At 34.3% G+C, this 27083-nt stretch overlaps 1 protein-coding gene and 1 long non-coding RNA gene across 17 annotated transcripts in view; one reads left to right on the forward strand and one right to left on the reverse strand.

The window, feature by feature from the left end:
• LOC146763851 (uncharacterized) overlaps positions 1–25915 on the forward strand; it is a 54664-nt gene extending 28749 nt beyond the window's left edge. Inside the window, exon 5 of the long non-coding RNA XR_014951078.1 lies at positions 25818–25915. This is a non-coding gene — a long non-coding RNA (uncharacterized LOC146763851). The remainder of the gene's footprint in view (positions 1–25817) is intronic.
• The window catches only part of PDE4D (phosphodiesterase 4D), a 530620-nt gene that overhangs the window by 155155 nt on the left and 348382 nt on the right, over positions 1–27083 (reverse strand). The window contains exon 1 of one of the 16 annotated variants that reach the window (XM_085566243.1): positions 7864–25854. The exons of 14 other annotated variants lie outside the window; for them this stretch is intronic. Coding sequence is in view for 1 of the 2 variants with exons in the window: in XM_021534339.4 (XP_021390014.1) it covers positions 632–720 (89 nt within the window). In the remaining variant the exon portion in view is untranslated. Of the gene's footprint in view, positions 1–631; positions 6558–7863; positions 25855–27083 lie in introns of those variants that run through there. One more of the 16 variants, XM_021534339.4, reaches the window with a different exon arrangement.

The raw sequence follows: 27083 nt of genomic DNA on the forward strand, positions 1-27083 counted from the left end.
TGTAATACATGTAAGGAAGTTGAAGAGAAAATATTGGTTCAATTACCAAAAGTAATGTTACAAATAATGGAAATCAAGCATTGTTATTGATATTTTAAAGAGTAGTTTAGGAAAAAATACAATCTGTGTGTTTTTCTCAATTGCTAAACTTACTTTCAAAAATGTTTCATATAAAAATTAACAAATATGATTGTCTGGCAAAAGCCTCACACTTTAAATATCAATTCAGGTTTGGTATTCTATATCAGTGTGTCATATTTTTAATTAAATATGCTAACTTATAATAAGTACCAAGAATACTTAATATTTTCATAAGAACCCTGACATAAACATTAATCTAACTTTTCCCCCAACTTGGTATGCCAAAAATATTCAAAGTTATCATTTACTTGAAAAGTGCAGTTTCATACACTTCCATGATAACTTGTTCACAGTATTTTTCTCATACAGAAACAAAACCTTTTTTCCTGATATATCATGTTCACGCAAAACCTTTACAAGCTCAAGAGAATCACAATTAATACAAGCCATTTCCATTTTTTTATATACTGTAATGCTCTAAAGAATAAAAAGATCCACAGTTGCAACTATTACTACTGTCAATTGCACTGTAAGCCACCAGAAGAGATACCTGTAGGACTTCAAAAAGCGAAATCTCATCTTATTTCTTGGAGATGGACGAGGCATATAGGCTCCAATAGGATCCCACAGAAAGGCCATGGGAAAAGCTAATTCTAAAACTGTCTAAGAAGTGTATCCCTGAGGGAACACAGGACAGTAGTGCTGGAAGTGCCCCACACTAATCATGAAACGCTCGTAACTGTGTAAGGGTACGTCCTTTTCCTATGGTATGCTCTGGCAGAGATGTGGCTGGCTGAGAGCACAGGCTAAAGGGATAACTGGGATTTCCTGCTGCGTGAGGCTTGCCCTTTGCATAAACATCTCCTATATTCAGGGCTCTTATCGCATTATTCAAGTGAGAACTCTTATGGTAAACCCTTAGATAGTTACAGCAGCCACTAAAGTACACAGAACTGTGGAGCTAAGGGAGACCAGAAATAGCCAATGCTCTGATTATTCACTGCTGCCCAGACAAAACCCCTCAAATTCTTAATAGTCTGTTCAAAGTATTTTTAATATGGGTTCTACTTGAACAGCCCAATCCAACTGACATCAGGCAATTAAGAGTACGGAGAGGAAAAAAAGCCAAATGAACAACCTCCTCGCTCCCCCAGTTAAAATCTGCTGCATCACTCAACGTGTGCCCCCAGTGCAGCAAGAAGCTAGGAAACATGGAGCAAAACTGCTGCTGGAAACACAATCGCAAAGCCCTCAATTGCCTCTTTGTTTAATTCTTAACTCTTTTCAAGTGTGTCTTCCATCCTCACAGTTTCTTAAGAGAATCAATTTATAACATTAAGCAGCTTTCCTGAGAGGGTCTAATGATCTACAAGAGATTAGCCGCTCTAAGAAAGTAAGTCCCAGGCTGGTAGATAATTTTCAGGCCTCTTTGCAGCTTTTCTCAATGACATTACTCCTGCGTTGTATTACCACCAGTGATGTTGAGAATTGGACTCTGCTCCCTCCTACCTGAGGTCATTGCAGTTCAGTGTCTTTTTATTGTTTGTTTGGCTGGCTAGGTTTGCACTTATTTTTGTTTTATTATTTATTTTTTATTCAAACCTTAACTCTCAAATACAATTTTTCAGGCTACCTTAAGTAGTGCTAAAAGCAAGTGGCTCTCACCCTAGCTATGATCTCTCAACACTGGTAGGCAGAGTATTTTCCCCTTCCAGTGATCTTGAAACAAAATAAATTCAGATATTTTTATTCATAAGAAATGTGAACAAGAAGAAACTGAGTATTCACCCAGAGCAAGGTTAAAGATAAAAATTTAGAATTGCTCAGGACTTTACCAGAAAAGTTCAGAGACTTAGAAAAATTAATTTCTAGGAATAAATTACAACTATCCATCAATTATCTTTTTATTTTTATGGTAAAGTGTACTATGAGTAAGTACTCATAAGAAATATTATAAATATAACTGTCTATATTGTTCTCCTTGGAGGAACCATTTTTCTCTTTACACTGACAAATGTGCTACAGCATCAACTGACAATATTTCACATCATAAGTTTTCAATATGTGGGATTCATAGGTGAAAGCCTTAAGGTCAAAAGTAATTTTTTGTTTGAGCAGTTATAAGTATTGACTATATAATTGAATCAAAATAATGTAGCAACTAATTTTCAAAGGAATATAATTGAAATCATTCCCACAGTGGTTAGTAAGGTGCCTTCTGAGTATCATAAACTATAGTCTTCTTAATATCATTATATCATTAGCATCTGACTGATTGAGTTACTTTAAGCATGCCTGAATAATACTGAATGTGAGCTTTGATAAAATAGATATTTCGCTTCTGGCAAATAAAGCCAGGGTAGGCTGCATTTTTATAATTTTATCCTAAGTATCTTAATATTGCCAGTTTTTTTTCCTTTTCACATTCTATTTCTAAAAAAGATTTTGTACAACACATTAACACAGCAGCAACATTTGCCTTTTTCTTTCTTTTAATAAAGAAAACTGAACCAAATAACCTGAACACACTTATTGTCAGTTCTCTTTCCTCCTTGGTGGCTTTCCTGCACTGTGGCACTAAATCTTCTAATGAAGGCAACCACGATAAGGTCACAGAAATAAGCCTCTTATGAGATTAGTAAAGACTAAATTTATACCTTGATATCAAAACCACTTATTGTCACTGTGTAGTGGCATGCAGTAAACCACTGTACCAAAACATGTCACAGTGCTTACAGAAATTCAAAGAAATTAAGAAGAAAATAAGTCTGTAATACACCTTGATTTTTACAGAGAGGTTGCTAGACTCATCCAGCCATTTCCTATTTCTTTCAGACCAAAACAAAACATTTCTAGAAACACTCAAATAACATAAAATGATTTGACATTAAGTTGCTGCTTTTTATAAGTGCGTTTTTTTTTTTTTAAAAATAGCTCATGAGTGTGAGTAAACAAACTCATAATTTTATAGAAAAGAGGTATAATCAGTCATTGTATTTAATGATAATCCATACCTCTTATAGAAATGAATACTGTAACAAAAAATTGTGGTGCCATATCTTTGATATTTTGTGCAGTTTTGTGATTGCAAATTCTGTTCTACATTTTTTGACAGATAGTGGGACATCAGACCCCACACTCCTAGTTGCTTAATGGTACCCATGTAGTATGCTATGATAACTTCAGGTTTACAGGGTCCACAAAAGGTGAATTTTAGAAACATTTTCACTATTCTCCCATATGATGTCAACTACTACTTTATATAGAAAATTTTGTATCGATAAATAGCAAAATAATATTTAGCATAATTACGATTTTTAAACTTAAAGTAACAATGAGCACATAAACCCACAAGAAATTAGAGTTAATTTTGGTCAGTTGAAGTCTGGTAAGTGTAAAACCTCCTGTAAGTAACTAGGTCTGACCATAAGCATAAATACCCTCACAGACGTGGTATACTTTCCTGCTTTGACAGATGATGTAGTGCTAGATGTAGGAAGAAGAAGAAAAAAAACACTATGGGGATACTTTTAAGCTGAGGGCTTTCCTGCATTCTCCCTTTCTGGCTCCTGCACAGTCATGATCCCTCTCTGGGCAGCCTTCCCAAAGCCTGTATCCCCTGTGTGGTTCTATTGTATTCAGTATTATACCTTGAAAAAAGGATCCTAGAGTTCCTATTGTGACAATGTGAGTTGGGATCTACTGGTCAAACTAAAGGAAAAGAAGGAACTGCATAAAAAGATGAAGCTAGGATGGGTGACACAGGAAGAGTATAGAGAAGGACAATTATTTAGGATGGCAAAGCTGGAGCTGAACTTGGCAAGGAACACAAAGAACACCAAGAAGAGCTCCTATGGGTATGTTAACCAGAAAAGGAAGGTTAAAGAAAGAGTAATGGCCTCTGTTGAACAAGGCTGTAAAACTGGTAACAAGGATGAGGAAAACGCTGAGCTACTCAACAATATTTTTGCCTTGGGTTTCAGTGATAGCTTCTCTTCCCACACTTCTCAAGTGGATGGAATAGGATGGGGACTGGGGGGGCAAAGTCTTTCCCACTGTAAGATCAGATTGGTGACCACCTGAAGAACCTGAATGTACATAAGTCAATGGACCTGGTGAGATGCATTCCAGAGTCCTGAGGGAAAGGGCAACTGTGTGTGCCAAGCTGCTCTCTATGATGTTTGAAAAGTCATGGCAGTCCAGTGAAGGTCCAGGAGACTGGAAAAGGAGAAATATTATGCCCATCTTTTAAAAGGGTAGAAAGGAGGTCTCTGGAGGCATCAATCTGTCAGCCAGCACAGGAAGGACTTGGACCTGTTGGAGCAAGTCCAGAGGAGGTCACAAGGATTATAAGAGAGATGGGTGAATCTCCTGTGAGGAAAGACTGAGATAATTGTCTTTGCTCAGCTTGGAAAAGAGAAAGCTTTGGGGTGACCTTACATTACCCGAAGGGAGCTGCAAGGAGTACAAGAGCCTGAAGTGACAGGACAAGAGGGGATGGTTTCAAACTGAAAGAGAGTAGGTTTGGATTAGGTATTAGGAGGAAGTTCTTTGCTGGAAGGGCTGTGCAGCAGTGGAACTGGTTGCACAGAGAAGCTGTGGATGCCACATCCCTGGAAGTGTCCAAAGGCAGACTGGATGGAGCTCTCACTAACCTGGTCTAGTGGAAGATGTCCCTGGCCATGGTAGGGAGGTCAGAACTAGATGATATTTAAAGTCCCTTCTAAGTCAAATAATTCTATGTTTCCATGGTTCTATGATATAAACTGTGTTATGTTGTTTAAAAAAATCTTATTTATCGACAACTGGAAACATGGAAAGAATTCAAACTGAGGTCATTACAACAGGCAGGATGGTTTACACTAGCATACAGCATTTTACAGATGCTTCTCTCAGAGTTATTCCTTCTGTTTTCAAACACTGTGTTATGGTTTTGTCAGACACCTCCAAACAAAATGCCACTGAATTTTCTATAGCTAGAATCAAATATTTACCCAACATTTCAAAGATATATCTTGCACAATTCAAATTATACGTAATTTAATAATCGTAAATTTTGTTATGGACTAGATATTTTCCCAGCTTTTTAACTTTCTGTCTTATTATCAAAACAAATTAAACACAACCTCCAATACAAGAATTATGAGGGAACAATTTGAATATAAGGTAAAATTACATTCTAATTTTGCTGAATAGAATGATGTGTCTTTATTTTCACATACAGATACCTGAATAAAACTTTATGCTGGAAAGCTAAAAATATGTAAGGCCTAGAATTAAATGAAATTATTTTCTATATTTTATTTAAGTTTTGGACAACTTCAAGCTTAATTTTAAAAAGTTATTCTAACTTCCATTTTTCACATTATTCTTTTATTCAGAATATTATAATTCATAACATAGATATTTTCTTCCATAAAAAAAATTTGAAGTATTCCTTTTTCACCTGAAAAAAGGTCACCCTATACAAAAAAGCCCTACCCAAATCTGACTGAATTGTAAATGGAAAACCTGAACTTTCAACCCTCTCAAAAGGCAAGCAGATTTTCTTCAGTCTTTCATTTTTTCCACCACCTTGATCTATTTTAACACCTCAGAAAGTCTGAACATATATTATTTTTATATCAGTTTGGCTCTATTAAAGTGTACAATGCAAAATAAATCACAAGTTATTTCATTTGGGATGATATATAAAGAAAAAGGCATGCTGTCTCCACATTTTGTTTTGTAGATTTAAATAATCTGCCCAAGACTAGTATCTCTTTGCACTGCAAATGCTTTCCTATTATTATTATTTCTCATCCTATCTTAGATTTAGTGCTTAATCCTGCAGTTTGCATCAAATATGCACACACAAGCATGTACTTACTTACTTACTTTTGTAATTAGGAAATATATATTAATTCTGATCATAAAATATCTGTATTTTGCTTTTTCAGTAACTTTTATAGTAATGTATTTTTTGCTAGCGCTAGTTTAACAGATACAACCTGATTTGAAATGCATGTTATAAAGGGTTTTGTCTCATCAATCATAACTATTTGTGGCCTCTCATATATTTATTGTGTGGAAATTATTATAAATAGCATTTATTATTGTAAATATTGTGTGTAAATATTGTAAGTTACTAATTTAAAGAGAGAGGAAGTTTGATGTTCTTGTCATTGTCACCAGAGTAATTTGATGAAGCTGTCACTCAGAAAGCAAAGTGACTGTGTCTGTGCTGTAAGCAAATCACATGAATAGATAAGTGTATGAAGGATTAAAAAAAGTGTGAAATTCTTTCCTACAGATTAAAGTACTAATACTGGAGAGCAAGAAGAGAGATGTCAGAAATATACCAGCCTAAGCAGATAGCTCTCCATTAGTCATGCATACAGACACTACTTACTATAGGTGACAGATATCATCAAGAAGGGAATATCAGAATGAAAACCATTATTTAAATAACTTATTTCTGAGACCTGAGCTCAGAAATAAGTTATTTAAATAATGAAAGTGTTAAGACATGCAGCAATGTTAAGACTATTGAAATATGTCTGGCAGAGTTTTTATGAAATTTGCACCAATTTTTACTGAGCAAGGTTTTTGTCTGAGGGTCTCTGACAACCCCTGCAGTCTGTGTAAACATGTTATCCTTGGTTATCTATGGACATTATACAAGCAGTGAGCACTGATCTTCAGCTTATAGAGTTATAAATGATAGAATTCTGTATAAAACATGCTTGAAAGTATTTTTTCATGGTAGCCAGATTAAACATTTTATAGAAATGTTGTAATTTTTAGTAATTTTCCAAGAAATTTAATTTTATTTATTAAATCTATATTTACAAAAAAATGTTTTGCATAAGTAATGTGTGTTTGAGTATTTGCTTTTTAAGTCACTGCTGAAATCAAAGCTTTTCTACTTATCTGTTCTTTCAAAGGATGCTGATAAACTTCAAGGACAAATAGTGTCTCTAGAACTACTGAAGAACCTAATTTTAGTACTAATGAAATTGAAGAGCTTGTGCAAATGATTACCAGGCACCTTTGACTCATGTTTGGAACTGGCTTATTGAAAGGGGATTTCACAGATAAACGAAATGTATATTCAGCAGATTATCTACGAAGCCTTGCAATTTTTTCTTTGATTCCACAAAGATCTGTCAGAGAATTATAGTCATTCCTTGCCCTGAACACTTAAAATCCTATGGTTTTAGTGGGATTTCAAAACTATTTGGCAGGAACATATTCTACTTCTAGGTGACTGCAACAGAAGTGGCATCAGAGTCACTTAGATCAGAGCTAATTTGAGAAGTGCCTTAGGACAAGGGCAAAAAATGGGACATCTCTAGACAGTGCTGAAATGTGAAAGAAATAAGCTTAGTTTATAGTCTACTTTTCAATTTACTGAATTTGCTGTTAACACACATGATGCTGTTTACATCATGTATAATATTAAGTGACCTTTTGTAAAGGTGGAAATAAATATCCTGCTTCAATGTCTGAGCAGCAGAAGATAGAACTTGCTGCCAGCAAGACTTGGGAAATCTGAGTCTTAAAGTCTGTACAACTCAGCCCTGTTTATCTGTGTGACAGTGAAAAAGCATGGATCAATTCTCCTGCTGCTCAGATAGGTACATTCATCTGTCTTTTAAAGATGATGAACATTTTTAAGTCCTTAAACAGGGACATTTGTCTTATGCATCAAAGTTTTACTCAGAAGAAAGGAACAATTAGAGGAAAGGTATTAGGGCTGCCCAGAATGCATTTTTAGAGAATTATCAAACTGTAGTTTACCTCTAGTCTCCAAGAAAATATACCCTGTGAAAATGAATGCAGTGAATCGGTAGTCAACATGGCAGAGAAAAATACTGGAAAATCCCAGAACTGATGCCTGCAAGGAAAAAGTGGAGATAACTGTCTTGTCTCCATACATAAATATTGATTCAAAATTCAAACTCCCCCAATATTGTTAAAGGCTTAAAGGAACAAATTGACTTAACCAACATTCTACGTATTTTATATTCAAAGAGAACTGTTAATAAAGTATTCAATAGAACACTTTAGGTATCTCTTTTGTGTGTTTGAACAGTTTATCAAAATGAAAACTATCCATCTGTAAATAAGTGTTTCTTCATGCAGTGAAAATGGAAGTTGAAGTAGGGAACTTAGATGGTTTAACCTAAACCTAAAAGGTTATCAGTACCTGAACTAGGACCAGAATCTTGCTTAACACATGACTCTAATGTATAATAATTATTTATAATTTATTGTAATGTAAATATAATAAACTTAACTTTGAAATATGGAATTATATTGCAGATAGGAAAAACTGTTAGATTTAGTTTTTAATAATTTTTCATATTTATTCCCATTAAATTTCTGCTTAAGTATATGAAAATTAAGTTAATTATATTTTAATTCATTCCTTTAGCTCTACTGACTTATTTAATTGCACAGTCCTCACACAACAATTATTATATTAGATAATGAGAACAGCTTATTTAGATTTTATATTGAAAGTACTGTCATAAAGTTCCTAGCATAAATTATAAAAAATAAACTTAAGAAAAGCATGAAAGAGATAATGTTTGGCATTGCAAGTTACCCTAAAAACTGAACACATGTGGAAGTAATATTAGACCATTTGTTAGTGCAGGCAAGTTAAGAAAATTCATTAAGAATTTACTGAAACATTATTGACAGAAATAAAAAAAAATTATGCAAAAGTATAGCACAATAGTTTTGGTTACTTCGTGATGAGAGCACATCAAAACTACATATAAAGCAATAAAGATAACAAGTGACATGGTCTAGGAACACCTGCTCCAGGTGACCCTGCTCAAGCAGGGGGTTGGACTAAAGGATTTCCAGAGGTAGCTTCCAGCCTGATAGATTTTGTGATGATGTAAGGTAGTCCCACTTTTGACAGGTTTTGATATCATGAAAGCTATGGAATTTCAGAAGTGCTTTAACATGCCTGCAAAGCATCTCTCCCTCTCTAGAAACACACTTCAATGCCCTCTGGTGTTCAATAAAATAAAAAATGTTACTCTCAGAACAATTACATCTAAAATAATAAGACATCCATAACTAGGTCTTTTGCTTCTTTTGGAGGGGTTTGTTCAGCTAGCTGAAACCAGATGTGCCTGTGTGGTGAGCTCAGTTGACCTTTAAGATACATCTGGCTCTTGCCTGCAGTAGCTCCAATGCCTCTCACATATGCACAGATCACATCTTCATTCAGAGGGTTGTCCTAACTGGAGCAAGCTCCTTCCCTAGACTCTTAAGGGCTTAAAACCCTTAGAAAACAGGGGTTAGGCAACATTTTTAGAGGAAGCATAATTCCTAGCATTTAAAAATGTGAGCTGTGTAAAATTCAAAGCACTTAACATATTATTCAATCTCAACACTATGTGACTGTAAGGTATGGGTAGTAACAACTGATCCAGTTTAAAGATGATTGCAGCAATACAGCTGACTTATGCTTTTCTTCTTAGTAGCTGAGGGTAAAATACATTTTTTTCTTAAAAAAGAAAAAGCAGCAACCATTTGCACTTTACCTGCCTTTATCTCTTCAGTATTTGAAATTGTGAGGAATATTGGGACCATCTCCAATACAGAATTCCATACCAATTGCTGAATCATAAATTAGAATTTAATTCAGCAGCTTGGGAATAAGTCTACCAGTAACAGTTTGTGCTCAATAAGGATCAAATCCTGGATGTATGAAAAGCAAAACCAGTACATTTTCAAGTTGTGACATGAGTCAGAGTCATGCTCAAGGGCAGCTCTTTGTCACTGAACACTTGATGTCCTCATGCCTACAGCACGTCTGGCCCAGTGGGAAGGGGCACACTGCCACCTCCCAGCGCCAACAAGGCAGCCCATCATTTCAACAGCCAGGGCTGAGTCTTCATATATACTTAAAAAAAACCCCAACCAAATACTAAGAATTTCACTTACCATGAAAAAATAAATCTAAACCCCAAACATGTTGACTACTAATACTCCTCCATCTTGTCTGTTACTAAAAAATGAATGGAAACTGAAAAATAATTCTAAAAAAATAATAATAATTTTTACACAGAGGATCTGAGATGGAGACAGTGAAAACTTCTTTTCTTCTCAGACCCTGACAGAACTGAAAATGCTGATTTCCTACTATCCCACAAATTTTTAAAATGGTTCTTTTGAAAATGAAAATAAGAAAAGTACTATCACCATTTACCATGATATGAGGTTGCAAGACACAGACTGCCTGTAGAGAATTTTGATACAGCTATTCATCCATTATTATTCCTCTTTATATAAATCTTTTATTCACATGAACATGTGAATAATAGATTTATATAAAGAATTACCCCAAAGAATTAGACTAGAATTTGGAACAGTAGAACAAATATCCAAACAGATTTTTTTTTATTCTTTTCAGAAAGAAAATATGAAAAACTATCATTGAGAACACATGGGGAAAAAAAAGTTATTTACCAAGTTCTTTTTTCACATTATCTTTCAGATTACAAACTCAGATTAGATTATTTTGCACTAAATTGTTTTTTACTTATTTGTACAGCAAAATATTACTTTTTAGCAAGTATATTTGTTTTTTAGTTTCACACATAAAATTATAGAGATTGCAGTGTGTGTGTGTGTGGGTGTGTATGTGTGTGTGTGTGTGGTGGGGGTATGTGTGTGTGGGTGTGTGTGTGGGTGTGGGTGTGGGGGTGTGTGTGTGTGTAGAAGCAGACAAAGCCCTTTGTTCAGAAGTGGAATGGCAATATTGTTTCATGAGTAGCCAAGGACCAAGAAAGGGCAAGGTACCAATGCTGGAGTCAGATTCATCTAGCTGAAATTTGAGTATGCAGATTATAAAGCCACAGGAAAGGATAAGAAAAGGGCCCCACACAGAATGATGTAGTACTCTGAGAAAATAGGCGAAGATGGAAATCTACCAGAAGAACTGTAAAAACAGGTTAGAGTTATCAGACAAGGAAGGAATAGAAGATATAAGATGAACAGAGATGACAGAGGAAATAAGACTGAAGAAATCTCTGGCTTCAAATTCAAATAAATTTCTGGGGAAGGGAGGACATAATTTTTAGACTAAAATATTTTGCCTCTTTTTTTTCTTTCCAATTCATGAGAGAAATTGCTTCATTACCATATATGTGTTTTGGTGAGAGAAGAAATATGTGTTTCAACCATTTTCAGCCAAAAATTATTTTCCCCTTAGAACAAAGTCATGGTGAAAGCCTACACAATAAACTAAGCTTTTCCCCCAGATTTGAAATATTTTATGTGACTTTGAATGTATATCTTGGGAATTTGTGCTAGGCTTTTATAGTTGCAGTAACTAGTACAGAAAATTTATTCATGCTAAATAGAGACATTTGGAACAGGGTTACTAGTACTTTCATGAGCACAAGTAAAGGAAAGTAGAGATCTGAAAGTTCCTAGCAGTGATTATCAACCTGGTTTCATAACAGTTTTTTTCCTCTATTTTCAAGGTGTAAGTCAGTATTTCTAGTTGTCAATATTCTCAAATTATGTAGAAGTTGTGTATTGCAAGGTTACATTTGAAAAACATGTAGAGTACTATGCTGATTTGCAAAATTGATTGCTAGTATGCTAAAACATTTTTATCAACTTCATAGTTTTGGAGAACAGACAATACTTTGTTGAATGAATAACGACATTTTGGAAATTAGTTCAATGATATTTCTGTAAATTGACAATTTAAGGTAACGGAAAAAAACTGAGTCATCAGTCAATCATGGCTAAAACCAGGAAAGGCAGCCCTAGAGTACATGGATTTCATGTCTATTATGCTGGTAAGAAAACTTCAAGACATTTTACCATTTCTGATCAAGCTTTAACTCTGTATAAGTAATTTAGTATCACTTAAAAATTTTATCTGCTTTATAATAAAGACTTTGCTGATTGTTAATGTTTCTCCTAATTTTCTTATTTTGTCAACAATTCTCCTTATTAGAAGTCCAGATATTTAAAGTATTTTAAACTGTAAACTTTTCTGATGGATTTCCTCTAAGAATCAGTTGAAATGCATCTGTTACATTGGATATTAGTTAAAAAAAATGTGATCTTTATAAAATATGAGTTTTTTGCTGCCTGTAGAGCTGTCTTTCCAAGACTGAGACAGATTTGCTGTGTCTGTCCACACTGTGCATTCACTGTCTTTTTCCAGTAAAAAAATCCCAAACTTACCAATTTTTCAATAACAATTGTGGCAGTGTCATGGATTATTCTGCTCACTTGACATCAGATAGAAAATGTCACCCCGGAATAGGTGTAGACTGCCTGGCTCACCTCATATTATAATGATCTAGTCACTTGACGATTAAAGACACTACCAGCTGAAGTTAGTGCCATGAACTCTGATGAGTTTTACTCCCTAGTTTTAAGTGCTGAAGTTCCTTCTTGCCCCAAAATTATTGCACAGCAATGTTGGTATAGCCATTATTTGACAAGAATAATGCTTTTCAGCTAACTTCAAAGTGAAAGACAAAATGAAACACTTCCAAATAAGTATTAATGCTGCAAAGACTTTTCAGTTTCTCTTACAGCATCCTGCAAAAAGCAATATTCTTCACAGGGAGGTTCGCCTTGATTTGAGAGCAACAATGACTTTTGAAGTAGATAATATGTCAAGTATTTAAATAAGATAAATTAATTGTATAATCACCTTTTCTTAAATTATCTTTTAAATAAGATCATCTTCTTTAAAAGATAATTGAAAATTTAGTGAAACTATTTTCTAGAGCAACTGTTAGGAGAGTAGAAAGAGTACCCTGGCATTTCAAATTCAAACTGTACCTGTGCTTTTCTATGCTATTCATCTGCTATGGTCTGGTAGCTATGACTAATATTAAGTCTTCTCTTTTAAAAAAATATTACAGCCCCTGTCAGCAAAATCTTCTTATGTAAATCCAATAATACACATTATTTTTTTAACATAATTGCCTCCACTCATGAATAATTACATTTAACAATTTAATTACATGTTCATGAAGACCACAACGTAAAACATTCAATTAAAAAAAAAAATCAAACCAGGACGAGAAAAAAATTACTTTGTTTTCCAGGATTCCAATTCAATAAACACTTAAGAGTCAAGTTTAATACATTATCTCAGAAATGTTAGCAATTGGCTTCTGTGAAGGGAACAGAACATTGGAGACACTTGACGTTGAAAGTCTAATTTCTGGCTTTTTAATTCAAAATGTTTTGCATGGCTTTGTTTTAGAGCCTTTATAGCCTGCTGTGTAGTAGACCATGTTTCACATACTAAGGGGAGCTATATAACATTCACATATTACTTTGGCTACCTAGTTTTATGTAATTGCTGTATTTGTTACAAAACTGCCTATGACATGACAGAATGAAGAAAGTGGTAATTCTGTACTCTTCTGGTGACAGTGTTGGGAAATTTAGTGGGCAAAATGGAGAATCCCTTATTCCATGTCTACAATAAACGCACACATCTCAGCACTGTCTCAACAAGCCTTGATTCAAAAATCTTCAAGAGAATTGGATTATACAAAGTCTTCCTTGTCCTTTGAGGTCTCTTATCAGTTACTGGGGGGAAATAGAGAGAATTTTTGTTTTCTACTAGACCTTTTATTAATCCAGTCCTGACTGCTTGTCCAATTAATATTATTAATATTATCCAATTAATATTTGCTAAATTTTCCTGCTAGCTTATATTACTTAAAAATTATTCACCTTTCTCTATTTCAATCAGCAAAGATGGAAAGAGGACTTCTTGTGTTAAAAGAGCACACTGAGAATTAGAATGTGTATGTACAGAATTACCAATATTTTCAATATCTTGAAGAAAAAACAGACTAAAATGTCTGTAACTATGGAAATACCTTTGTCCTCCTTGTACATTGTGTATTGTGCTTTAAGGAAAGGACCTTATACATCTTTTATCCACTGAAGTCTACATCATCCACAAAGATGGAGGTGCAGATAGGAAAGGAAGTATGGACAGATAAGAGAAGAATGTCTCATGGCTATGTAGTAAAAACAAGGGGAAATAAAACAAATTGAAGGCAAAAGAAGAAAAATTCATAGCAGTTATATTTTCTTCCTATTCTGGGTACCTGAGGTTAGCTTTGCTAATGTGCTAATGTTCATAAACACAGATGAAGGTAAAGAAAGATTTTTGCGAGCAAGTAAAGTTTTACTACACATCATAAAGACATTCAACCAAGTACACAAAATTAAGAATGAAACTTTGATATTTTTCTCTAACTGGTACCCATTTACAGAAAGAAAGCAATATTAGTCCCTCATTAGTCCCATTGTGAAGGAAGAAACTTCTACTGTACAGTATTCAAGTATTGCAGCAGTGAACCATGGACTCACACACTTGGCAGAGGGGTCTCAGAAACTCATCTCTCCCACTCTCCTGGACAGTGGGTTATCACCAATGCTGAATATTCCAGACATTATTCACCTACTTGAGTCTGAGAAATTTCCAAAGCTGAAGAACTGACAGCATCTCCAGTTGTCAGATGGAACACTGTACTACCCTCACAGTTGGGGGGGAAAAAAATCCCAACGTATTTCAAAACCAGATACAAAGACCCAAAGTCAATTTGTGATCATTGTCCCTGTTTATAACACTGTCACTGTGAAGAACAGATTGCTATGTCACTGCTTGCAACTATTCTTCACTAGCTGTTATTAGCCTGTTACTAATGGCTTCAGACTATTAGATCCCTCCTTATCTCCTCTTCCCTACTTGAGTAAACTCGAACCTTAGGCTTTAGTCCTCCTTGCAAGCTCCCTTACTGATCTCTGACGTCTTCTTCACATCCCTCTTTAACTGGAGTCCCAGAACTACAAGAAGTATTTCAGTAACTCACAGTTTATGATGAAAATAACTGCTTTCATTGATCTGCTGGACAGAGTTGCCTAATGTATCTCAGTATGCAGCTTGTTTTGCTCATGGTGAAAGTGTGCTATTTGCCCATATTCAACCAGATGTCCATCCAAATCTCCAGGTGCTTTTCAGTAGAATTGCCAGTTAGTTATTTACTCCATGCACGGGTTATTGCGGCCCAGCACCATGTGTTTTCCTTACTGAACTTCATAAGGTTAGGTCAATCCTCCTGTCACTCACACCATAAGAATTGATGACAGTTTCCTTTTGCCCCACAAATCAAAATGCCTCGTAGATGTGCTGTGCTTGTTTTGGAATACATATAGTCTTACCTTTATTTCATTCATTAAATCTCAAAAGCTATTTATCAAGCAAGTGGAATCTGAAATAAACTACTGAATATTTAAAAGTTATGAATTATTTAGTGCTATTTCTGAATTATTTTGAATTTAAAAGACTGAATGAAAAAGTTCAAGTGAGAATCAGACCAATAACCAAGTAATGAATCAATATTTCTGCATTTGTGAAGTCAGATAAGAAGCTGTTTAATTCTTCGAAAACTTACACATGTATTGGCAGCAATCTATATTTCACATGTGAATTTTAACCAGGAACTCTTAACTATGCACAATCATCTTAAATTCTTAAAAATGAAACTTCTGTCTTCAAGGATAATTCTGGGATCTCCAAACTTTCCTCTTTTCGTAAACAGGACCTCAGGAGCTTATACACTCTCACAGCAACATTTCAATCTCAAAACCGACCCTTATTGCAGCAGTAACTATACATGCACATAGCAAATGAAACAAGTCTCCATTTCATGAAATGAAAATTATAGGAAATTCTTCTATGGAACTTTAAAAAATGTTGACTTCTCATTGCGTGTTCTACATTGTTTCTTGTAACTCAAGAAACTGTTCTAGAAAGCTTTACTTGTTCCTATTGCAAAAAAAAAAACCCAAACCAACAAACAAAAACCCTACTGTTTCAACATGAAAATAGTTTCCCTTACTATCATTTATTTAAAAGTTAGTTTAATTTGAAATATTTTCACTAGTCTGTGTATAGTAATGAACAAAAAAAAAGTGTCTGGAAAGTGTGAACAATTTCATTTACCTTAAAAGTCAGTTTGGAGAAAACTTTAGAGGTGCCCTTCTCTTTTCAGTACTCACAAAATAGAATTAGGTGATTATTAACAAAGATGCTTTGCTTTTAAATGACTGGGTTGGGAGCTGAATCACAGTCCAGTTGATCATAGTTAGGATGTAGCTGTAGTAATTCCTTTTGCTTGCTAAGTCCCTTTTCTTTAAGTTTCTAATCTTAAAAAAACATTATTTTTCACTAAAGAAATTACTTAAGAACCACACAAAAAGGATAGAAATTTAATTTGCTATTATGACTATCAAGGCTTATTTTCATTTCTAACCAATACTTTTAAACTCTTTACTTCATTGTGGAATATTGGATTGCAGAGTACGTTGTTTCTTACTGTAAGCACCTTTTGTCACACATCTCATTTTTCAGGGGTTGGAGGATTGTCTTTCCCATTTTCCAAACAATCGTTTTGTTGCCCAGTTTATTACCCATTTTCAAATTCTCAGCACACCTGGCTCTGTCATGCCTTGCAAATGAGGGATTGGGAGTGGGGCATTTGTTTTTTGGTTCTCTGCCAGGTGCGGGAAGAGAGGGGCTAGGAAGTGTCCTGCTTCCTGGCTCTAAAGTGCCACAGAGTCATGGGAGGGACTAGTACAGGACTAGAGAATCACAATGTATTTATCTCAGATAAATTGTCATAAAGTTTGCTCTTTTTTATAGAAACAGCATATTCTATTGTGATAAATCAGCAGACTATGGTCCATTAAAGCTTTAAAGCTGTCATCATAAGGAAAGCACATTTAGTTGGCTTGTGTTTGATATTTTCTTTGGGAGATTCAATTTTGTGATAAAGAATCCACATTCTTAGTAATTTTATTTTGTGAAGCTGAATGCTATTCCATACAACCTTGAAAATGCTCTTTTCAGCAGTTAAGATCTAGCTTCCCTTTGATAAGTAACATTTCTTCAATAGATATTTTATTGCAGAGAGCTGCCATATCACGTTTCAGAAATAATCAGTACTAAGAATATCTACCCCATGCATTTACTTTCTCATCAGTAAAACAATAGCTTATCTCAAAGTTCAACAACAGTATTTCTTATTATCTCTGTTTATTATGATTAACTGCAATACCTAAGGAACCTTCAAAGTTAACTAGGGCTGTTATTAGCTGTGAACCAAGAACATTCCAGCCATACACAGGCTCTTATATTCAAGTAATTCCAATGGGCCAGTCACAATAAATTAAACAATATCAGAAGGAAAAATTTATCTAAATTTATTAAAGTTGATATTTGTGTTTACGCTTTTTTTTCATTAAAATATAGCCTTTTATAAAGTGCTGTTATGTACAATTTGAAACTCAACACAAAATCTTTGGTTTCCTAAACTTTTCGTATTAAATTGAGCAAAATTCAGAATTATCTATTTCTGCAATATCTCTGAGCAGAAAATATACTCATATGATTGCTTTCCCAGCCCAAAAAGAGGTATTAGTGACCACTCTAGTAACAGCAACATTTTAGGAAACATGGTTAACAAGTATCAAAATGGTAGTGTAATTTGAATGATGTTTAAGTCACAAGAGAAAGCATTCTATTAAAATGTTTGAAGAGAGATTGAAGTCATTATGCCATATTCTATCTTGAAATTGTTAAAAGGCTTAATCACAGCAGCACTAGAGTAGATGCATATGAAAGATACATGTGAGCTGTTGCTGTAATACAGAGAACTATATTTTATGTGTGGAAAAATCCCAGAGAAAATTTAGAGTTATTTAATGAACCAGCAAAGCATAAAGAACTCTTCTTCTTCAAATTATTTGTATCACTGGACAGTCACCTACAATAGTGTACTGATGAAAGAGAGAGAAAAAAATCTATCAGTAGAAGAGAGAAGACTGATCAGAAGTGATTACAAATACAAATAATTATTTGATTTATAAATTGTAAAGTCAATTTGAAAATAACAACCTGCTTCATTTGGGTTGTTTTTTACTAGGTTTTTTGGGGTTGTTTCTTTTTTTGGTTTTGGTTTTGGTTGTTTTTTTTTTTTTTTTGGATGGCAACTTAGCAAAATCTTAGCTGTAAGGAGCAGCAAAGAAAATTAGTTTCTATTTTAGGACTATTTTAGATTGACAAAGCAGATTGCAAAGAACTCCAGGAAGAAACAAGTGACACAAAAGTCAAATGAGTGAATTTTATCTAGTTCCCCATAACTGAGAAAGCCATAACAGAATGAGAAAGTAGAACTGAAATAATATGAGAGGTGAATCAATATTTTTCCTTAAAAATATAGTAGTAAATAGCAAGAATTTAGCAGTACTACCAGTCCTTAGTAGCCATTACTGAAATATGAATTACTCATACTAGGCATCTAACACAAACTAATCTTCCTAAAACAGTAAATAGTTGAAGTCTTCATATTGTCTTAATACTTCTACCTAAGACATCAAGCACATTTGGCTTTGGAATCCGGCATTTGCAAACTCAAAGGAGGACCCGTGAAAAGCAAATATGTGTAGTGTTCAAACTTCTGTTTTGCATCTATGCAACTCCTCTAATGTTAATGACTGAGCAAGTCATGAACTTGTTCCAGGATGCAAGCATCTGCTTTCAATTTTTTTGGGTTTGGTAAGTTGTCTCAGTCATAAAGCTATTAAATGTTCATTTCCATTACTAAGTAAAAAAAAAAAATAATCCTTATCTATTTGCCAGCATGTGTTGCTGGTTCTCATTTTCTTCTTAGAAGTTGTTTGTTAGCTAATATATCCAATAAGCCTTTCTAATAGCTATTTGATTGTTGTTTTTATTGAAACATACTGACAGGTTGAGGAAAATATACAATTGTACTATTTGTTTACATAAGCCATACATCTTATAATTTATCAGGATGTTTATAAAATTCAGTGGACAGCTTCTGACATAACATGTTTGATTCTTAGCAGTGAATATAAATTATAAATGCATTATTTTAAATCAATGTTATGATGGATATTTGTCAGATGTATTGTAAGACAGGAGTATTAAGAGTAGCAACAAAAAAAAAAAAAGGGACCATATCATATCTTCATATCTTTTCCATATGAAGGAGGCTACAGCTATAGAACTCAGTATTGGAACATGTAAGAAAAAGCTGAGTTTTTTTGTAAGGGGAGATAAAGGGAAATACTCAAACCTACTACCCAGCTCTCAACCAATTTTTGAAAGCTTGGATCATCTTTGGCCAAATTACTAGTCTAGGAAATTTAAGTGTAGACTATACTGGGCCAGTTTCTGAAGCACTGTGATCTCATTAGTAGAAACATCTAAAAATTAACTTTTTTTTAAACTTATTTGATTTTTTTTTAGTTACATTAAAGTAAACTAATGCATCTGCACTACTCCCTTAAATGACTCATATGATCACAGGAAGGTTAGTATCTGAAAAACAACTATTAATTATCTTTTATACAATACTGAGGTGAAATTCAGGAGTGCGTGAGAATTGGGTCTGGCTGAGACAGAATTAGTTTTCCCCAGAGCAGCCCTCACAGTGCTGTGCTTTGCAGTGGTGCCTAGGAAGATATTGATAAGATACCTGTGTTTTGGGACCGCTGGGACGTGCTGGCACTCCCAACAAACTCCCTGCATCAGGAGGCTAGGGATGGGCAAAATCAAGGAAGGGGGCACAGCTGACCAAAGGGTTATTCCATACCATATAGGATTTGCTCTGCAGCAAAAGCTAAGAGAAAGGACAAAGAAAAGGGGCTATTTACTCTTCATATTTATCTCCTGAAGAAACCTCCATCTGTATTGAAGCCCAGCTTTCCAAGAAGTGGCTGAACATCATCTACTGGTGAGAAATAGAGAACAAAATATATTTTTTTCCTTTGCTTCTGCATAGCCTTTGCTTTTACTTTAAGAAACTTTTTTTTATTTTGACTGCAAAGTCAAAATATTTTCTGTCCCCACTGTTCTGCTGAGGTGGGTGCATGGTGGACACCTGGCATCCAGCTGTGGTCAACTCATCACAGCATGTTAGTAGAAGTAATAAATGTTCCAAACCACATGCAGAATCCCCATGGCTCTCACACAACAGCACTCCCATCAGACAGAAGGATTCATGTTGGCTGGTAACTGCTGTCACTCAATATGTTTAGTGTTGCCCATTGATCCCATATTTAAACTTCCTTTTGCACATTCCTATAGCCCATCACAACAAACAAAGCTCAGTCAGCAGCTCAGCCCACTGATAACTATGAGAGCTTGTTTATCCCATCCTCCCACAAACACTTTCTGTACAGCCCATTATCAGCCATGTTCTGCCTCAGGCATTTGGAAAAAAATGATGGGTGAGGGGATGAGGGTTATTAATGGCATCATCTTAGTGTACACTGGCTAATTGCCACACTGCTGTTAGGAAACCTGGTTACAAGTTTATTAAGAATGAGGTATGCTTTCATTGCTGTTTCTTGTATTATGGTTTTGCATTATTTTTTGTAGATTATAAATAGAAAGGTTAAACTTCCATGGTGTTCCTGTTTATTAACCAAGTCTTAATATTCTAAAATATTTCTTCATAATGAAGGAATAGAAGTGACTAAATAAAATTTTTAAAGGTATTAAATTAATTCTGACAACTGTGGCTTGTAAATATTTTGTAGAAATATTGTCTTATGGTAAATAAATAAATAAATAAATAAATAAATAAATAAATAAAAATTGATTTTTTGACCCATGTAAACTCAATGAGGGCAACATCCTTTGATGCAGATTTCCATATCTTAACCACACAATTCAGGGAAAGGTGTCTTCCCTGTTCCTGACCAGTGCTTTGTCATTGTTCTGAAAAAGATTCTGAGCAGCTGTTATCCAGCAAGATTCTTCATAATCCTTCTCGAACTTTCCAGTTGTCCTTCTTTCCTAAGCTGAAAGTTCCTAGCCTTTGTTCAGTTTCTCAGATGTACCATCATGTTTGCTATTTTTTCTTTAGCTTTTTTAACTGCTCTTTTTTTTAAATCAAGAGAATTCAGAGCAGCTAACAAACGAAACATGGCCACAACATAGCTATAAATAATGGTATAAAGTTTCCCTTTCTGTTCTTTATGTTTTTCATCATAACTCCAGATATAATTTTCTTCTTTGGCTTCTAAACAACGCTGACATAATGTTTTCAGGGTGCTATTAAAACATCGAGATTTTGTTTTGGATTGGAACTTGGTAGTTCAATGCCCTATTTTTTTCCCACACATCCTAACCTCATATTTATCAGTTTTTATTTAAACCTGTTCTTTGGTTAAATATTCAGCTTATGTCCTTTACAAGCTTGTTTCTGTTGGTATATTTGAGATGGAGTATCACCACCATGTTTGTTATTCACCACAGTCTACAAGTCCTTTCCTAATAGCTCTCTGCATAGCTGCCCACCTATTTACACAGTCTGTCTCTTCTTTCTGAACACTTTGTATTTCTCTACACTGAATTTAACCTGGATTTTATTTCAGCTATGACACTAAACCTTTTGACTCCTCCTCAGATTGTCATTGAAATTCTTCCTGTTTCACCACTTAAATCAAGATCTCCACAAAAGTTCATTTAATTCACCCTACTTGACACTAAATGTTTGATATTTTATGAAAATAATTTAAAGATGGATACTCAGTTTATACTAATTTAATCCAAACCACCATAACTGCTTTATTTGCAAGTCTCTCAGGGAATAGTAACACAGCTGTCCTATAAATTTCCTCAGTACTAGTCGAGTTACCCTGCTAAAGAGCATTACATTGGTTGGTCATAATTTGCCTTGGTCAAAAAATACTCTCAGGGTTTCTTTTCACTTTAATTGTCTACCAGGTGCACATAAAATGATTGTATGAATAGTCATTGAGGAACCTTCTCATCATGAAAACAAAGGCTCAAATATGCAACTACACTTAAAAAGTTTTCATTCTTCTTGAAATCCAGACTGTTGTGTAACATTTTAGGCTATGACAATCTACAGGCTAAATGTTTTATCTTTAAATTCTGACAGAAAATATATCATCTAAAATACAGAAATAGTAGAAGGTATTACTGCCTCGCTAAACTAGAAGGTAAACTAATACCCAGGGCTAAATCCAGATATGGCTGGGGTTCAGAAATTGATTAACAAACAGATCAAACATCATTTTTATGAACAGAACTGTTGAGAGCACTGATTGAGAGTTTGAGTTACCTGATTTTACTTTCTATATGCCTGTCCAAGCTCTCAATTTGCAATAGTTGAGACTGAAGGTGAGGAACTTTTTTCTTCTGAGTGCAAAAGGCAAGAGCTGTTACCAAAGATAAATTAAATGAGGTAGCACAGCCCCATGCCTCACCCATCAGGATGACTGTTGTACTTCAGGCAGCTCTTCCCTCAGCCTTTAAGGATGGAGCTTTTTTGGTCATTATTTCACTTGATCTATCTCACTGTATAAAAATAAAAAATTGCTATCTAGGTAATTTCTTAAACATTTTCAGTTAAAGCTGCTAAAAAGTGAGGCTGTCAATAGTCTAAAATTGGTTGCTAGTGACAGAGCTGCTTTGTGCTTTGTTCTTAGGACTGAAACAGCATTTTATATTCTCATTGGTATAATGACAGTCTCCAAATTTCAGAAATTTTTCTAGCACATCTCCATGTGCCTAAATCCACCATCAACTATCAATGTATTTGCTTGCAATACAGTGTTACCTAAGCCACGTGATTTAGGAAATATCAGTACTTCATTTCAGAACATTGCTTTCAATGAAGAGAAAGTTTGAAATCAGACCCTACTTTCAAGATAAATTGATATCAAGAAAAATCACTCAGTTACCGCTCTTTCCCCCTCACCTTCAACCACTGCTATTGACTATGTAATATTTAATTACTGACGAGCAAACTACATTCTAAATGCAACAGGCCATGCACACTTCAATAATACCTTTCAATTCCTTATTGCTGTAACCAAAAAATTGTAATTCCTGACAAAAAACACTTCCATAATTTCTTTGCTGGACTACTTCTATTTTTGCTCAGATTGCTCCCAAACCAGGTTAACACCATACAGTGTTAACCTAACATACATACACTCTACATAGAGGATGACGTAGAAAAGGAAATTTTACAGCAAGGAACAGAATTGCAAATCAGTTGAGGGACTTTCTCAGTCTGCCACTACACTTTTTTGATCACACAATAACCTACTAAAGCAGCATCTCTTTCAAAAGGTCTAAGTTTAATTTCAAAAATAATCTACCCAATGGAGAGTTACAACAGGGAAAACTGAAAGAATATGACACAGTATTCATATGATGAAGCAACACATTTTAGAATTGCACCAAAATAAAAGCAGTTCTTAGAGTGCATTTCAGACAAAACAGAGTAGTAAAATGATGCAACACAAGACCTGCTTGGGAAATCAAGTTGCTCACACCAAATAAGAACAGAGCAGAAATACATTAAACAGCAATTCAGCTCCCTGGTTTGTGTCTGTGTGTGCCACAGATTAAGAAGCACTAATGATAGGGTTTAATACTCAAGTTTTATATCAATATCTGACTTGCCAAGTACTCATTAAGTTGTCACTTCTAGCTCTACCAGGCCATGAAAGCACTGCATTAACAGTGTGCGTGATATATTGTATTTAAAAGAAAAATATTTTCCCCTACATGTTAGATATAATTTCCCTCTGGGGTTCGGTCTTTTTGGTTGTGTGGTTTTTTTTTTTGGGTTTTTTTTTTGGGTTTTTTTTGGATTTTTTTGTGGTTTGGTTTTTTTTTTTTTTTGTTATTGTTGTTTTTTCTTCTTTTTGTGTTTTTGTTTTTTGGGTTTTTTTTAGTAGGAAAAAATAGGTTTTCCTTCTTTGCAACATGGTTCATCTTATATTGGGATTCATTGTTTCCTTCTGTTTTAGGGACATGAAGATGTATCTGAAACACTGCCTTTAGTCTAAGTCCTAACCATTGTGACATTGGAATTTAAACATTTAACAGATATCATAACAAAATGGCAACTGGCTTGGTGATTCAACAAAACCTCTTATTTGTACTCCTGGGTAGGACAATATCAGGAACAATCTTTTTGCTTCAACTGGTAGCAGTGCAACCCTGAAATTTCATCCTATTCCAGAACATAACACTTATGCAGAAACTTCAAGCGACACAAAATTTTAAAAGGCTTGCATATAGGTTAATTGAAATGTATTTGGTATTAAAAACATGAAATGTTTCTCCTATTTGTTGTGGATTTTTTTTAATTAAAATATGGAAGACATGACATAAAAATCCAAAATCAAAAATCTCCTTTGAAATAAACATTTGACACATTTTATTTCTGTAAAAGGTATGAATTTTCAGGACACACTGGGAAACATCCAGCTAGCACTACTGAGATAGAGAAATGCTTGTCTTAGTTTTGGTGACAGCCATGAAAACAAGCATGACATAATTTTAAAATGTATACATTTGTGTTGTGCCTATTTAGAAGGTTTATATGTGCACGTGTAAGTGATTGGTTTTTCTCTAAAAAGAGACCTGTACTTATCAGGATAATTCATAGTTCTAACTCCACAACTTCGATATGTCTACCTCTCATCTCCTGAGTCCGTTGTTCTAAAAGATGCAATTACTTTCCCAAGCCTTGATGATATTTTTGCATTGATGACAAAAAGTCATCAAGGAGAAAGCTTGCATGTCAAGCAACACAAAGTGTGGTCTTTGAGAAAATTTCTTGTATCTCATACACCCACTGAAAGAAAGAATAAACAAATGCTACCTAATGGCAAAAAATACCCATAAAAGTTCTTCTATTCACACTCTGATTTTTTTCTATTTGTCATGAAAGTTTTGTTGCAAATCCTCCCTCAGAAAGACTAATTTGGTGTGTTTGGAGGTAGAAGCATTCTCAGTGATCCAATCATCTTAAATATTGCATTGTCAGCTTCAAAGTTACAATAAATATTTTCATTTCCACTATATAAATACTCTAATTTGTCTTAATCTTTTTAAATAGTTTGAATTCTATTATCTTGCAAGCTCCTAAATAATACTTGACATGATAATACTAATAATTATATTTTCCTTAGAAATTCTTCACCTACAAATTTTACAAGTCCTGCCTCAAACTAATGCATTGAAAAATGTGACCCATATGCATTTTGTATACTTCAAATTAACTTGTACATAGAACCTCTTCTCCTTGAAAAAGTCAGCAAGTGGTCCTGATTGTAAGAAGTACATTTCTGCACTGTTTATGAGTTTTCTAAAGAAGGTTAAACAACAAGTAGAAAACAATGAAACTGTGGAAGGTCTTCAATTACTTATATTATTTTGTTTTGTATTTGAGCTGTCACAAAAGGAAGAAGAATGGATAGTCACACAATGCATCAAAGTCTAACAAAAACAGAGACCAAAATACTACTTCAATATAATAAAGGTTAAAATCTTAACTAGAACAGTTATTAAATAAGAGAGCATCTTTCTAAAAGGCAGTAGTGCAGCAGCCTCCAGATTGGTGTGACACCTTAGAAAGGCAATGGAAATGGAGACTGACAGATCATATTTAGAAGATGCTAGCACCAGTCTCTATATTCTTTAAAGACACCTGAGACTGGAATACGTTTCCCACTCTTAATGCCATGTAACAGAGGAAATTCTCTGGCTTGCAGACAAAAAATGGATCACTGGTTGTAAAATCAATTTATGCATTTTTACTATATAATTTGTATTTCACTGTTGTTTTGTTTTTTCTTCACAGTATATCACCAGCTCTGATGAAGTTATATTGATATGTACTCAGCAAATAAGTCTACATGGTGGAGAATCATCAACAGACCAGAGAAATGTATCCTTCTAATTACAAAATCAAAGCTCAAGCTTTAGCATAGCCTGATACTATCCTAGGACAATGAAATAAAATCTTGGGAATAATTATGTATTACATTGATTTTTCAAACTGTAAACAATTAAGAGCAAATTAGATTTTGTATCAAAATCATGGGACTATGTATTACAGTAAAAATACTCAAAATTTTTGTATTACTGTGGTTACCTATCTAACAGTATTTGTTTAAATTAACATCAGAAATATGGAAAAGCACTGGTTTGTTTTTATTTTTAAAACTGGAGAAAGGTTTTCATTGAAGTTTTCCAGTAGATTTTTCATTCTCCTAGTCAAAATTTTTATTTTCTATTTAAAATCTACATATAACCTAGTAATTTCAATAAAAAGTACTATGAGATAATACAAAATATATAAATATAAAAAGTTTCAGTATCTCTTTCAATTACATTAATATAGAAAGTTTCTCTTCATGTCACAGTTTGATAAAATTGGATGGAAATTCTGTCACAATGAATAATACGTAAAAAGCTGTATCAGCTGCTTTGCTAAAATATGTAACAAGTATATTCCAGAGAAAAAGACAGAAAACACATAATGTCATACATAATGTGCATGTCTGACAAATTGGATTAAGAAATAATTTGTCAGTAGTCAAATTCGTAATATGTATTTTACTTGAAATTTAAAGACAATTGCTTTAGTTTTATCTTTCGTCCCTGAAAAATGTTTGAATTATTGGTAATTGCACACATATAAATCACAAATATAATTTTCTGCTGCTATAATTTTTCTGTTACCTGGTATTGTACCTTTTTTTTTTCATTACACTTCTCTTCCATTATTCAATGCTGAGCACACAACAGAGAAATGGTTTTTATAGCACACCCCTTCTCCCCTCTCTCTACACACAAGCACAGAAGGTTTAAAGGCAGCAAGCTGTAGACAATGCAAACACTTTGCTGAAGAATAATAAAGTCTCATGCCGTCTCCTTTGCTGTTTAATATTAATTGGCTTGTTAATAGCATAAGATGATCCGTGAGTGCAAGCATTCTGGAATTTAGCCACTTTCCCCAGAGCCAGGTGATCACAGCTAGGTATTAACTCATTTTATCCCAACAGCAGCAGCACAAGTAACAGCCCAAAGGATGCATTCCTGGGAAACCTGGAAACAAAATGTT

The sequence above is a fragment of the Lonchura striata genome, chromosome Z (genome assembly GCF_050655825.1).
Source record: "Lonchura striata isolate lonStrDom1 chromosome Z, ASM5065582v1, whole genome shotgun sequence".
Taxonomy (NCBI): Eukaryota; Metazoa; Chordata; class Aves; order Passeriformes; family Estrildidae; genus Lonchura; species Lonchura striata.